Source organism: Eleginops maclovinus, chromosome 3 (assembly GCF_036324505.1).
Source record: "Eleginops maclovinus isolate JMC-PN-2008 ecotype Puerto Natales chromosome 3, JC_Emac_rtc_rv5, whole genome shotgun sequence".
In the NCBI taxonomy this organism is placed as follows: domain Eukaryota; kingdom Metazoa; phylum Chordata; class Actinopteri; order Perciformes; family Eleginopidae; genus Eleginops; species Eleginops maclovinus.
Window position 1 is genome coordinate 1,122,544 of NC_086351.1, and position 14,863 is coordinate 1,137,406.

The following is a 14,863-nucleotide window of genomic DNA, read 5'->3' on the forward strand; positions in this document are numbered from 1 at the left end:
AAAAAGAGAGAAGAATATTTACAATATCAACAATACAGATTTGAGGAGGTGAAATATATATATGTGGAATACATTGAGAGTATTTAAATACTTTACACTGTTGAATGAGGAGGTATGGACAGATGCATATATTATGTATAACAGATGTATATGGCAGATATGTATAATATATAGATATGTGTACTATAAACAGATATGTATAATATATAGATATGTGTACTATAAACAGATATGTATGGCAGATGTGTATAATATATATATATATGTATGTGTGTACTATAAACAGATGTGAGTAGACATTCACACAGCTCAGGAGTTCAGTAGTCTTATAGCCTGTGGTATAAAACTGTCTCTGAGTCTGGTGGTCTTGGTCCGGATGCTACCTTTAAACCCATGAACAATCCTGGATGTGATAACCAAATACACGCGTGTACCATCTAAACAAAATAAATCATAAACTCATGCATTTGTAATTCTGACATGATTATTAATAAATGAATGTGTTGGCTACAAAAGCAGATATTTGGATTTGCTGGACATAATATTAACAGTAGGTTAAGGGAAGATGGTGCTACTCTTTAAATGCAGAGCACCATACCATAGAGACTAATCATCACCCTTTCCCCTGACTTCAGTCCACCTTTAGAAAGTACAGTAGAAAGGGGTGGGGCTTAAAGTGGCTCTGCATTATTCATGAGGCAGGTCCTGTAACAACACATATTTAACAGCAGCTCATGTGTGTGTTTGAGAGCTTCCCTTTCACACACACTCACACACTCACACACACACACACACACTCATACAGCAGCCTCCTGTCTCTGCACCCCGGGGTGTGTGTGTGAGAGAGACAGAGTGTGTGCAACTACTTTCTGTGCTGGATATTTAATCCCCCCTCCTCAGTCAGCCTCTCTTTGCTGGGGAAGACAACATGACGGACGCAGCCACCAACATGCGGCTGAAGCTGCCGATCATCTGCTTCATCCTGCAGATCATCCTCATCATCCTCTTCGCCACCCTGGTGCAGTACGACCACGAGACGGACGCCGCGGCATGGCACAACGGCAGCCACACTTCAGAGTACGAGAACGACTTCTACTACCGGTACCCGAGTGAGTGTCCCGGGGACAGGGGGGTCAGGGGTCAAATGCTCTGAAGTGTGTCTGAATTTAAGTCACAGCCTGTTTGATTGAAATGGGAGCTTTTACATGAAACACATGCAGATGTTGTGAGTCTTTTGTGCATTAGAGAGCTTTGACAACATTGCATGTCTTCAAAAGGTTTGAATCGAAGAGGCTTGGCAATATGTATCCCACTTCTGACAGCCATTCATCGGAAAAGCTATATGTGTCATCAGATTTGAGATCCTGCGTTATTGTAAGTGCTGTCTAGAGGCTGCTTTACAATACAATTGGGTCATTTTCTGAATGCACCATACTTCCCCTTTCAGATTTTTCAAAGTACATAAGAATTGGCAAAGCTAAAGTTAGGAACAGAGGAATCAATTTGTATATTACTCATAAGTACAGTGACATTGCAAACCTGATTGAAATGGGTGCTTTATTAAGGGAAAATGTGCAATTAGGTTTATTGTGTGATATTGTGTTGTGTTTTCCTGGTTGCAAAGGCTGCATCATAGTAAAGTGAGGTACTTTTCTGAGTTTACTAAGCTTTATTTTTCCCACTTAATATCAGATTCCCCCCCAGAACATGATCAATTGAAGTAAATAATTAAAAAGTGATATAATGAAGTGATTTATGCGAGCAAAGGACGAGAGATCAGTCAAATCTTAATTAAAGGAAGACTTTAAAACGGACCAAAAAAGGTAAAGGAGTTGTCTAAAAATGAAGTTCATACTGAGGTTATGGATGAACAGTCAAAGAACCGTGTATTTAATAACTTTTGAATACTTTAAGAAGGCTTTTAGTTCTCCAAACCCGTCCTTTTTTATAATGTTTATTGTGAGAAAGACATTGATTTCAATCCCCCATGATGCTTTTCCAAAATGTACCATGGTTCTTCAGGACAGGGACTTAATAAAGCCAGCAAAATACAACACACACAGAGTCAGACTTCTATATAATTTAGGGGGAAAATGACCTTTTATTTGTCAGTATTTTGACAATTTCTGTGGCTGTAGTGCAAAAGCCATGATTTAAACAACAACATTATGTGTGAAGAAGGATTTAACTATGCTAAAGAAAGGTGATGCAATGGTTACTTCTACAAAACTGAAGCTGTGGTTCTTGGAAATATGGCAAAACATACAAAAGCTGTACCAAGAAACTGCTTGCTTTTTGGGTGTGAACTCTTCCATATTGGTCCTGTTTTTGCATTGAGCTGAATCACATTTTATTTTTGTGATAATGCTCTCTCACAACGCCTCTCCTCTCCTCCATGCTCTCTAAGTGATCTCAATAACTGTAAGTATGTCCTTCATGCATGCCACCCCAACTTATGTACATGCTTTAGAAGAATTCTGCAAACTCATGAGGAGCAGATGCTGTTTGTTGCAGAGGAATTGAGAGCTGCACTAATTGGACGCCTCTCTCTGAGTTCATAGAAATGTCTTCCGGCCCGCTGGAGGCAGATCCATTGATCGTTAATTTCCCCATTTACACAAATTGATGGTGTAGAAGAAAACATATTATTCCCAAACACAGGCCGCCGATTACAAACACTCATTAATGCATTCGTAAAATACCTTCTCTATCCTTTGACAGCACACACACTTACAAGTCGTTTTTGCATTTAATGATCTTAATTTGAATGAATATATAGCCGTGGGATGAGTATGCAGTTCGTTCACATCCTTTGACCCCATGCACAAGTTGTTTTTCAGCATTCAATTCTGTGAACCAATCAGTAAAAAGATAGCATGTTCTGCCATGAATATGTAGTTGGTTTTACAAATTTGAGTTTCATTTTAGGCTTCAAAAGGCAGAAGAATGTCCTGGGGATTAAATCATTGAACCCTTTAAAAACATCTACCATAGAAGTATTTCTGAAGGAACAAACACATTTGTTGTTTGCTTTTATTGTGGACTTGAGTAGCATACATTACCAACAACAAACAAATCAAATAAAAAGACAGAAAGGAGGAAAAGGGAGAGAAAAGAGACAGGAAGAGGAGGAAGTCAATTGTGCTACCCGAGACTTCCTCAGAATTCCACCTTAAAGAAATGTTGGCAGAGCACAGTCACAGGGTTTACCTGGGCGTCTCTCTCAGGTGTGTGGGGGGGAGGTGTCCCGAGGCTGGGCAGAGAATGAGGAGAATGTAGAGACGAAAGCTTTTAACTCTGATTAAATCTCAGCCTTGCAGCCCTCCCCCTGCAGGCAGCTCCCCCTCATGTCTCTCTGTCAGCCGCTGAGGGAAGGAATGCAATTAAAGGCTGAAACTCACCTGACATTTCACACCTGCACTGGTGGTGAAAAGGAATACATGTTTTGCTCTTTAAGATTAAATCTGACTATTTCCATGTTTTTAGAATCGGGGGGGTGGGGGGGGGGGGTTGTACAATACAGTAAAGAGACGGTGCAGATTAAAGACAATATACAAAACTATCAGATGAAGGGGGGCTTTGAAATTGTTCAAATGGGTTGAATTTCCTTCTAAAATGTAAGAGAATTTATAAAAGATGAAGGAAACTATTCAAATAACTCCTAAAATATTATTTTACCAAACATTTTTCAGGCGGATTTTGCAAAAGTCCAATGTGTAAGAAGTGCACGATGAAGCTAGTGATTTATCTATGCAACCCTAACCTTAACCCTAGAAGTCAATTGAGGCGTTTCAGGCAAGGAAACCCCACAAGAAGCATAATAGGTCCTCTTCAAACAATACATGTGGCAGCATTTAGCTTAACGACAGCATTACTGTAGACTCTTTATTGTATATTTAAATGTTAGATTTGGTAGAATTCCCTTCTGGAAATCAATCAACCAATTCTGCAACTTAAAGAAGCTTTGGCAGTTTAAGTATTTGGTAAATGTTAGAGAAAGATTACTATCAAAATCAGACAACACTGACAGGATACCTTAATTTGACTTCCTTTACGATATAATGAATCCTTGAAATCATACCTTCACTCCTAACATGAGCAACATACTGGGGGTGGTCTCTGCAGCACTAAACCACACCACACACGGCCATAGGTTGGAGAAATAATCGCAGAGAGTAAAAGTCCATTAGCTTTAACGGCTGCTGATAATCTTTAACCTGACACCTTCACTGTCACGGGAGCTGAGACAGAAGTTCACCTTCATGTCTGAGTGCTGTGTGTACACAACCTCCATCTTCCATACTTCCTGCACGCCTGGAACTGTACCATAAACACACAGGTTCACACACTACCGGTTATCTGCAGGCTCGTAAATCCTCTGTGTGTCAGTGGTCTTACAGTCAGTGCATTGTCTGTCCTTTACGCTCCCGTGAGATAAGGATGGTATGGCAACTGATAATATTCCTTTACACCCTCATGGGCATCAGACCGCCTGAAGGTGAACAAAGCGGTCGGAAAGGCTTTGAAGGAGGATGTGGAGATTTTGGTTTCAATGGGACCGGCTTTTAAGTTTAACATCAAGTGTCAAAGAAGTGGCTGTAGCAATTATAAATCACTGACAAGCAAATGAAATCCCAGTCCAAGTGTTGGCTACTGCCGGCCACTTGGCCAATGTTAGACTGACAGCACATCGATCCCCTTTTGACTTTAATTCAACTTTAAATTGACGCTCAACATCGATCTCCAATGACTTTGTTGGCTATCATAAATCGGCTCCTTGCAGTGGCTCAGTCAGTAGGGGCTTGGACTGGGAATCGTAGGGTCGCCGGTTCAAGTCCCCGAACAGACTTGAAATATGGGAGGTGGACCGCTACTTGGAGAGGTCCCAGTTCACCTCCTAGGCCCTGCTGTGGTGCCCTTGAGCAAGGCACCGGACACCTCCAATCCCCCCTCCCCATCGCTCCCCGGGCGCTGCACAATAGCTGCCCAATGTTTTCCCCCAAAAAGGGATATAGAGGGATAAAACCTGGATGGGTTGCACTCCTCTATGGGACAGCGGTGCTTTCTTTCTATTGCTTTAAGTTAAGTTTATATTATGTAAGATGATAGTGTAGGTATGGATGACCCTTACTGGCATGTGAAAGATAAGGTTACTGAATGAAAAAACATTGAGATGCAGTTTCAAATCCCATCCTACATTTGATCTCAGCCAGAAAATATATGCCCCAAATCCCACCAAACATATCCAGCAACGCAGATATTTTCAGATGTATTTGGCTGTGAAACCTGACTAAGAAATCCTTTAGCCCAGATTTCAATACACAGTCTAAGAGTCTCCACGATGTTTGAAACTTCAATCTTTGTGGAATTTCTTGGCCTCAAAGTGGTAGAATGTAATCAAACTAATTGGGAAAACATATTGGTTTCCCTTCAACAGAACTGAAGGGTCCTCCTGGATATCACAGAGTGGATCTGGGACAAAATGCTAACGGGGAACACCTCCAACCAAGCAATGCCAATGAATGGTCGCCATGGGGACAGCAGCTACTGCACAGTGCAATATTGTGTGTGGTACAAATTAGGAGAATTTGAAAGCAGTGCTCGAAACAACACAATGACTTGGGTTGGAAGTCGAGATGGATTATTACCCTTTGCTTTGGCAACATAAGAGTCTCATAATAACTTTTAGGTTCTGCGTTTCAAAACACAACGGGCCTGATGGAAGAGCATTGTGCGGAGTCCCCGCTGACCAGAGCTTATGTAACTGTGCTCAATCACAGAGAAAGGCTGCTTTCAATGACAAAGCCCTCCAGTGACTCAGCTGTTGGCAGTAAACTGGTGTTTTTGTTGATGGGGGCTTTTGAGGAACACACTTATTATGTCAAACTAAATGACTAGCATCCTCGCTGAAGTGCTCTTGGTACTCTACTACACGGATTTTATTAGAACTAGTAGAAAAGTGTATTGAAAGTGTCATCAGAGTCAACTAAAGGTGTATCGCTTAATCAATTCATCTATTCTTTGATTGACGGACAATTCATCAATCGCATTTTTGATATTCAATCAATCATAAAGGTCAAGATGGAAGATATGATATATTGATATATATTGTTCGGCCCATAGCTCCTGCCAAGTGTGATCAGCAGTTCCTCACACATTTCTGACTACTTTTAGGTTTTATAATCCCTTAATCGAGAAAGTAATAATAAGGTAGATTTATAGATAATGCACAGGCAGCACTAAAGTCCATTAATGCACCAACATTTCTGAGTTGTAATGTGAAGAGATGTCTCATTTTGGCTTTAAGTTTGACCTGTTGCCTAAAGAGAGATGAGTGTCATCTGCACAGAACATCAACGCTCTGCTAATGCATGTCTTTGAGGAGGGGAAAACAAAAACACATGTAGTGGAAGATAAAGGTAGTGGGCCCAGAATCCAGCCCTGTGGTTCAGTCTGTTATCGATAACACATTTTATCATCTAAACCGATGTTTCCTACACTGTGCAGGTTTCCAGGATGTGCACGTGATGATCTTCATCGGCTTCGGCTTCCTCATGACCTTCCTGCAGCGCTACGGCTTCAGCAGCGTGGGCTTCAACTTCCTTGTCGCATCCTTCGCCCTGCAGTGGGCCACGCTCATGCAGGGCTTCTTCCACGGTATGCATGGAGGCAAAATCCACATCGGGGTGGAGAGGTACGTGGTAACCCTACCGTACATGCATCAATTCATACCGACAGCAGACGTACAGAAGCAACATGAGGAAGATAAATAGGACATTAAGGGCGAGGACTTTGGAAATCAAATCCTTCATTCGTCCCGTAGCAGGGAAATTTACAGCAGCAGAGCTACAGAGCAGACAAAAGGAAAGCAGTCTCACATATTCAATGAGGAAACTCCCTCTGGAGGAATCTTTGGGATTTTAGCATTTGCAGACCATTTACATGCACTAAAACCTATATTACACACAACAGGAAAGGGAAAACCCCATAAAGCACGACAGGGCCTCTTTAAGAGTTGTTGAATCAAGTGAAATTACATTTTTGCGGGCAGCCACACTCAAACAATACTTCATTACTATCTTTTGAACACCTCGGACAGAACATTGGATATACTATTGTTTCGTTCACGCTCACAAGATCCTGAAGTAACGTCTTTGATTCAACCGCTTTACTTTCAGTATGATCAATGCTGATTTCTGCACCGGTTCTGTGCTCATCTCATTTGGAGCCGTTCTGGGTAAAACCAGCCCGGTCCAGCTGCTGGTCATGGCGATCTTCGAGGTCACACTGTTTGCTGTCAATGAGTTCGTCCTGCTATCCGTTCTGGGGGTGAGTGGCAAAAACACATATACACTGCAGCTGTAGTGAGCTGACCATCTCCGTCTCTATTCTTCTAATTTATCACATTTTCTAAACTATGCTTTGGTTTACTTTCTTTCAGGCCAAGGATGCCGGAGGCTCCATGACCATCCACACGTTTGGAGCTTATTTCGGCCTTATGGTGACCCGAATCCTGTGGCGGCCAAACCTGGATAAGAGCAAACACAAGAACAGCTCAGTGTACCACTCGGACCTGTTCGCCATGATCGGTAAACATCTGTTCAAGCTGGGGTTTATTGTTTGTCCATAACAGTACATTTGTTCATCAAAGGTGTGCTTGTGCTGCCATGTAGTGGTTCCTACGCTGTCTTGCTAAGAAATGTACGAACCGATTAATTCACCCATCAGGTGTCAGGTCATTGAGATCCATACAGCAATGCTTTCCCTCCACAGTGTATTGGATTGAGTGGGAAATTGCTCAGAAATTCAGAGTTTTGTTTAAATACCCTGCTGTATTTCTCAGGTACCATCTACCTGTGGATGTTCTGGCCCAGCTTCAACTCTGCGGTCACCGCTCACGGAGACGACCAGCACCGCACAGCCATGAACACGTACTACTCCCTGGCAGCCTGCACCATGGCCACATACGGCATGTCCGCCCTCACAGCTCACGACGGGAAGCTTGACATGGTGAGGATACCTTATCAGCACATATATTAAATGGTGTTGCCAAAAAAAAGCTAATGAAACGCCATTTTTTAAGAACTGATGCTAATGACCGACTGCTTGAGCAAAGACAAAAGTCTCAGAGAAAGAACTAGTTTTGCTTTATCTTGAATTCCTGTCAGCTGGGTGGATCTTATCATAGTTTTAACCTCATGACTGAGTCGCTCAAAAGATAAAAGCTGATGGATGTGTCACCTGAAAACTGTACCGACCCACCCCCCCAAAAAAGTAGGTTGTGGTTGAATCACATGTTCACAGGGCTCATGAGTCAAAGTGCGATAGCTGTCATGCTCTGCTGGGATCAGTAAATCATTCTGATTTCAAGATGGGACATTCCTGTGCTGATAGCGATCAAACTGAAGAGGTGTATGGGAATGGACATACCATGTAGCTTACTTGCAATTTCTTTGCAAGACACTCCTTCTACAGCTGTGCAGATCGCTCGCTTTTGTAGAACTTTCCTCTCAGATGCAAAAACAGTCAAAGGTGGTGCATATTAAACACATTGTTGTTCATATCATTCAATGATTTCTCTCCTCACTAGAATGTATTAGCAAAAACATATTTCTGTTGTCCTGCTGCCTCTGGTGTTCTAGGCCAGGGGTGTCCAAACTACGGCCCGGGGACCAAATGCGGCCAGAGGTCCATTTAGATTCGGCCCTCTGCAAATTCTAAAAGTATAATGAATACGGCCCACAAATTAGACTTCTGCTGCTCTTATTTTGTACTTCTTAAGTATATATGTTCACATATATTAATGAGCCCAATTTAAAATCAATTCATTTAGAATCTAAAACATTCTCTAACAAATCTGAGTTGATTTAAAAAAAAACAGTAACTTATTTCTATAACCAGCTGGAGATGTGACCTTCATGTTTCCTCTGATTCTCAGCACTCTGAGGCTCCTGTTTTAAGGGATGAGCTGCAACAGAATAAGTGAACCCTGAAGACAGACGGGGTGTAGGCTGTTCTTTCTGAAAGCGTTTTCAAGTATTGCGCATTATTCACCTACATCTGATTTGTTTTGCTAACTTATAACTTCACTTATGAGGCGATATTCTCCTCTATCAGGGGCCCAGCTCTCCGTATGTTTTTCTGTATGTGGCCCTCGGGGTATAGTATGGGTTGATTACTTTTGAGCAGCTTGTGGAGGGAGGTGTCCGCTCCATGTTTTAGATTCTCTTACCACTTATCATCAGGACTGCTGAAGCTGCATCCCAGATGTGTTTGGTGTCTTGCAGCTGGGACTCTCCCGTCCGTGATTCAGATGAGTTCAGAAGTGCAGCATATTCTCACATTTCAACTCGTGTAGCATGCAGGAGATAAAGCTTCTCCACAAGGACTTAATGTTGCAGCAATGTGTGCGCTAGCAGAGAATGAAGTCACGCTTACTCTGTGTGTTTCATAATCATTGCTTCTCTGTGCTTTAGCATTCCTGCAGTTTGTGCATGTGAAGCTAGCTTACTGGCCACTGCTCGACACCACACTCAGGTTGTTGCCTTCAGCTTCTCCCTGAGAGCATTCCTTCAGTGTTGGTGGTTCAGGAGTTTTCTTTTTTACTGTCTCTTCCTCTCCTCTGAAATAAAGTGGATGACCCAGGTTCACGTTAGTTTCTCCCATAACTTCAGATCTAGACGTCCCATCCTTAAAACCCTTGGCTGTTTGATTGTCGTTGTTGTTTGGACTGTTTGTGCTGATAGCAACGTTAGCTGCTAGCTGCTGTATCAGCTGTTCCCATGTTGAGACATTTGAGGAAGCAATCCCTCCATCATAAACATGCTCTACCTTTGAATTGAGTGTAAGTGCTGCTAGATTTGATTTAAAGTTGTCAAAAGTTCATTGTTGATTCACGCGGTGAGCTTTAAGCCGACGGTGATCTCTGGTGTTTTTGAACTGCTTTTTGAATATGCTTAATGTAACTGGGTTTTAGGATGAATGCTGCTGCATGAAAACATCCTCTGCATCTGCAAAAAGCTAAACTACAATAAATAAAATTGGAACATGATAAGTGTAATCTTTCCTCTCCTCTTTAGGTCCACATCCAGAACGCTGCGCTGGCCGGGGGTGTGGCTGCAGGAACAGCCGGAGAGATGATGCTGACACCGCACGGCTCCATGATCGTCGGCTTCCTGGCCGGCATCATCTCTGTGCTGGGCTACAAGTACCTCTCGGTAAGCATGACTCAGCATTTAATCATCAAGTCATTCTTCATACAGACAAATCTGAAGCAGAGAAAAAGGCATGAAAAAGAGACTTGCTTTTCCTCTCTGTTAACTTGTTCTTGTTCTTCTTGTTCTTGTTCTTCTTGTTCTTGTTCTTCTTCTTCTTCTTCAGCCCATCCTGGAGGAGAAGCTGAAGATCCAGGACACCTGTGGGGTTCACAATCTGCACGGCATGCCCGGCGTCCTCGGCGCCATCGTGGGTGCGGTGACCGCTGGCGTGGCAACTAGAGACGTTTATGGAAAAGGGTAAGCATTTAGATTGATTAAAACACGATCGACTCTGTTGGGAACCTGGAATCGTTGAGTACCCCAAAGTTCCCAGCACATATAAACTGCAGGATGCCAACTTGTACATATTGGGGCTGATTTTGATGAATGTTGAGGGTTTAGTAGACTCTGGATGATCTGGATTTGGCAGTTTGCTTATTTATTAGGTAAAAAAGTGTCCACAATCCTCTTGTGATCTCTATATCCAATTTGTATGGTAAAAAATGTGGGAGGATAAAATTACACAGATTACATCACGTTCCATAATAAAAAGGACTTCTTCTTATTCACTCTATTCTTTGCAGGTGTGTTCCTATCTTGTTTAAACTGTAATCTGCTATGTGACCTGTCCACGTGAGAAGTGCAACGAGCCTTAACTCGACAGTGGTTAGTCCTGAATGTCCACGTCTTTAGTTTGGAAAAGCAGATCTGTGTGAGGGTTTGTCTGCAGGACAGTATTCAGTTACAGATCATATCGCTTCGACTAACGCTCACAGATCTCTGCAGGGCGAATTCCTGAAAAAGCATGTAAAGACCTGCGGATAAACAGTCACTCTGCAGGTTCCTCCTCTGACCTTATGTATGTGCAGCCCAGTGTCACAAGCAGCCGTGGAAAGGGAGGAAGATTTACTCAAGAAATGAAGTGCTTTGGATTATTGGAAGCAAATGTACTCTTTGAGTTTGTATCTTCGTGGTTGGTTATGTTATAAGTTGTTCTTACTGATTCTTCTGCTTTTGGTGTTTTTGCTTTAATACTTTTACATCTCCTTTAACTGAGGTGACATTTCTTAAGCAGGACTATAACTTGCATTAGAACACACTCCCTTTCACTACCACTGAAGGATATATATTGCAATTTTTACTCCAATATGTTTGACTTTAAGTTAATATTTAGTCCTAAAAGACGACTTTATTAAATATGATATTTTGTAGCAAATCTAAGTAACGATTAGCATCTGTAAATATTTAACTAAATTCTTCATTATTTTTAATCTGTTGAGTTTTTTGTGTGTATTTATTTATTTGAGTTATTTCTGCTTTTTTTTCTATTTCTCACTTTGTTGTTGAATCTCTTGTTTCTGTGTGTTCAGTATGGCAGATGTGTTTCCTGATGTGGCGAGCGGAGACGTCGAGGCGTCCTATCAGGGCGTCCGGCAGGCCATCTCCCTCGCTGTCACCCTTGGCATCGCCCTGCTGGGGGGGCTCATTGTTGGTGGGTGTCACACCTTGCATTCATTTGGATGTAAAATGTTGTTTTGTTTAAAAAAAAAAAAAAATGTAGTTTTTTGTTTATTTTATTAAAAACATATTTTATTTTATGTTTTTATTGAATTTAATTTAATGTATTTTTATGAAACACATATTTTAATTTAACAGGATGTATTTTTATTTTATTGTATTACATTTTATTCTGTTATATATAGTATGTATGTTATTTAATTACATTTAATAAAATGTATTTTTATTTAATTTAATTTAAATTTTACGGTATTTTATTTTATTATACTTTTATTTAATTCAATGTTATGTTTTTCTGTTTTACTTTATTCTAAATCTAAGCATCTGACTACCTGAATCATGTCAAAGCTAATGTTGTTTTACTTTGAGTGCTGTTTGACAGTGCTTCACTCATCAGTGAGGGGAAACATCCTTGAATGTGATAACCTGCTGGTGCTTTGAAAGCCTGGGTTGTGAGTGAACAGCAGAGGGTTCATCGTGAGTAAATGAAGTGACACGGTTTCTTGTTCCAGGTTTTATCCTGAAGCTTCCAATCTTCGGCGCTCCTCCTGACACCATCTGCTACGAGGATAGCATCTACTGGGAGGTGAGAGTTCACAAAACAAGTCACTGGTTTCCAGAGGTCTAAAGTAACTAAGTACATTAACTCAAGTACTCTGCTGAAGTAGAATTCTGAGGTACTGTGGCATTACATGTGACCACCACCAGATGGAGGAGCAGGATCTAAAATAACAAACAGAAACTGTGATGAGACAGTATCATGTCTGACCACCAGGGGGAGCAAAATCACCACACACACACACACACACACACACACACACACACACACACACACACACACACACACACACACACACACACACACACACACACACACACACACACACACTGTAATGAAATCAGATTCATCACAGGAACAGATTGCCTCCCGCATCCCTTCTCACTGGGCTGACGTCATTTAATTTTACCCACAATGCACCATTTAACATCACCACCCTTCTGTTATCTGCAGGTGTGAGCGCAGGTATATGAGTGCACATGCAAATATATAATCTTACATTCATGTCATTTTTTATACCTTGTATTTAATTGTCTTGGTTACAAAATAACTGCATTTAAAAAATCATGAACATGGATTTAAATTGTTATTTGATATTAATTAATGTGTTAGTTATAAACCCAAGACAATTTAAAATAAACACAAACACACTGAGAACATTTAATTATTATAATTATTGTAATTATTATTATTTTATTGTCATTATTTTATATTATTTTAATACAGATTATTATAAAATAATTTGTGTAAGCAGAGGATAGAATCTTAATCCAATATTAGGGTTTGCAAACATCCAAAGAAAAACATTTCAAGGACTTATACATTAAAAGAGTAAACGGAATAGAATAAAATAAAATGTATATTTCTTCTTATTTAAATGTTTTCCTTTACATTTTTACTAAAATACTTATCTAATCGTGGGAAAAAAGACACTGCTGTACATGCAGGACTTCAGACAGACCCTGACAAACAGCACCATGATAAAATACATGAACAAATAAACTGCATTTAGTCTGCACAATTACAGGTATTAGAAAATAGTACTTTAAAATATGTATTATTGCTATATTGTATTTATTTTAAATCATTTTAATATAATTGTGTTTATTTTTAAATTGTTTTTCTTCATCATTTTTTTCCCAGGTTCCCGAAGAGGAGGAGGATGCTCATGACGGTCAGCTGACTGTAGTGAGGACCGAAGAGACTGAGAAGCTCAACAACTAGACACACACACACACACACACACACACACACACACACACACACACACACACACACACACACACACACACACACACACACACACACACACACACACACACACACACACACATACACACACTCACACACACACACACACACACACACAACCCAGCACTTGACTATTACACCCTTTAGTTTGTTAAAAATACAAGTGCACCGTGTTCATGTCGACTGCCAAATGTCTGTCTGTAAAAGCACACTTTCTTTATTCTGCTAAAATAAAATATCCCCTCCTCTTACGTCACTAGTAATAACAGGTGTGGCCACAAGAGGGCGATGTCAGACTGTGTCTGTGCTGCAGGGAGGCTGCGGTGGAGGTGGTGTGTGTGTGTGTGTGTGTGTGTGTGATGAAAGGTGGCGTTTAAATGTCCCTCAAACCCAGGCCAAGACTCGCTTACACACTTTAATTTCAGCGGTCCATTGAAACCAAAGACAAACTCAGTCAGACCCAGAGTCCTCCTTTCTACGAAAAACAGCCCAACTGAATCCTGGGAAATATTGGTTACTTAAAAATATTATATATATATTTTAAATATGGGAATTAAAAGCAGAGGATATGTGTTTTTTGGTTGTATTATCTCCTCATACTTTAGGTTTGGGATTTTTCTGTGATTTTTTACTCTTCATATTAAACTGTATATGTTAGTTGGATCATAAATGCCACTGTTGGTTCTGTTGTGTTTTTATTTGAATTGTGTGTTGGACCTTTAAACAATAAAAATATGAAATAAACAATAAAGTATATTTTGTAGTATGATGAGGGGTAAATAAAAAGTGGAATACAAATCAAAGTCAAGAGTCAGATATCGTCAGAAATCTGAATTTTGACAGAAATAATTGACATTTATTCAGGAAATAATTAAATAATTAACATTTTCTTTGGAAGTCTATTCCTATTGAGGCTTTTATATCGATGCCGTTCATTTATGAAACGTAGGAGAAAGGGAGGAATAGCTTTTAGTGATGATGAAGACCAGCCAGCAGAGGGTTAATCCCTGTAATCCAGATTGGGTTTGTCTCTTTCAGTGTTTTACACAGTTTCACTTTCACCGATCAAACATGAGAGGTGGTGCTCGTCAGATATGGTCTCATCATGGCCTGTGTAGGAGGAGGAGGAGGAGGAAGAGGAGGAGGAGGAGGAAGGCATCATAAATAACTGCCTATCAGTAAAATTAGTCCAAGCAAAGCAGCTTTAAAGAGACCATATTCTGCTTTTTGGGGTGTTTCCTTTCCTGTAGTGTGTTCTGTTGGTTTTAGTGCATGTAAA

At 40.7% G+C, this 14,863-nt stretch overlaps 1 protein-coding gene across 1 annotated transcript; it reads left to right on the forward strand.

Moving 5' to 3' along the window:
- The first annotated feature begins 733 nt into the window (after positions 1–733).
- rhbg (Rh family B glycoprotein) lies at positions 734–14,340 on the forward strand. The gene is made up of 10 exons (XM_063880103.1): positions 734–1,109; positions 6,508–6,694; positions 7,179–7,329; positions 7,442–7,589; positions 7,844–8,010; positions 10,080–10,217; positions 10,381–10,514; positions 11,627–11,748; positions 12,287–12,360; positions 13,477–14,340. Exons 1-10 carry the CDS (start codon positions 929–931, stop codon positions 13,555–13,557), a joined length of 1,383 nt encoding a protein of 460 aa, XP_063736173.1. The 5' UTR covers positions 734–928; the 3' UTR covers positions 13,558–14,340.
- The last annotated feature ends 523 nt before the right edge of the window (positions 14,341–14,863 follow it).

Bases quoted from the DNA above. Each gene is read 5' to 3' on its own strand.
- rhbg (XM_063880103.1), top strand. From the start codon at position 929: ATGACGGACGCAGCCACCAACATGCGGCTGAAGCTGCCGATCATCTGC. The intron at 8,011-10,079 runs GTGAGGATACCT...TCTCCTCTTTAG, and splicing joins ACGACGGGAAGCTTGACATG to GTCCACATCCAGAACGCTGC. The intron at 12,361-13,476 runs GTGAGAGTTCAC...TTTTTTTCCCAG, and splicing joins AGGATAGCATCTACTGGGAG to GTTCCCGAAGAGGAGGAGGA.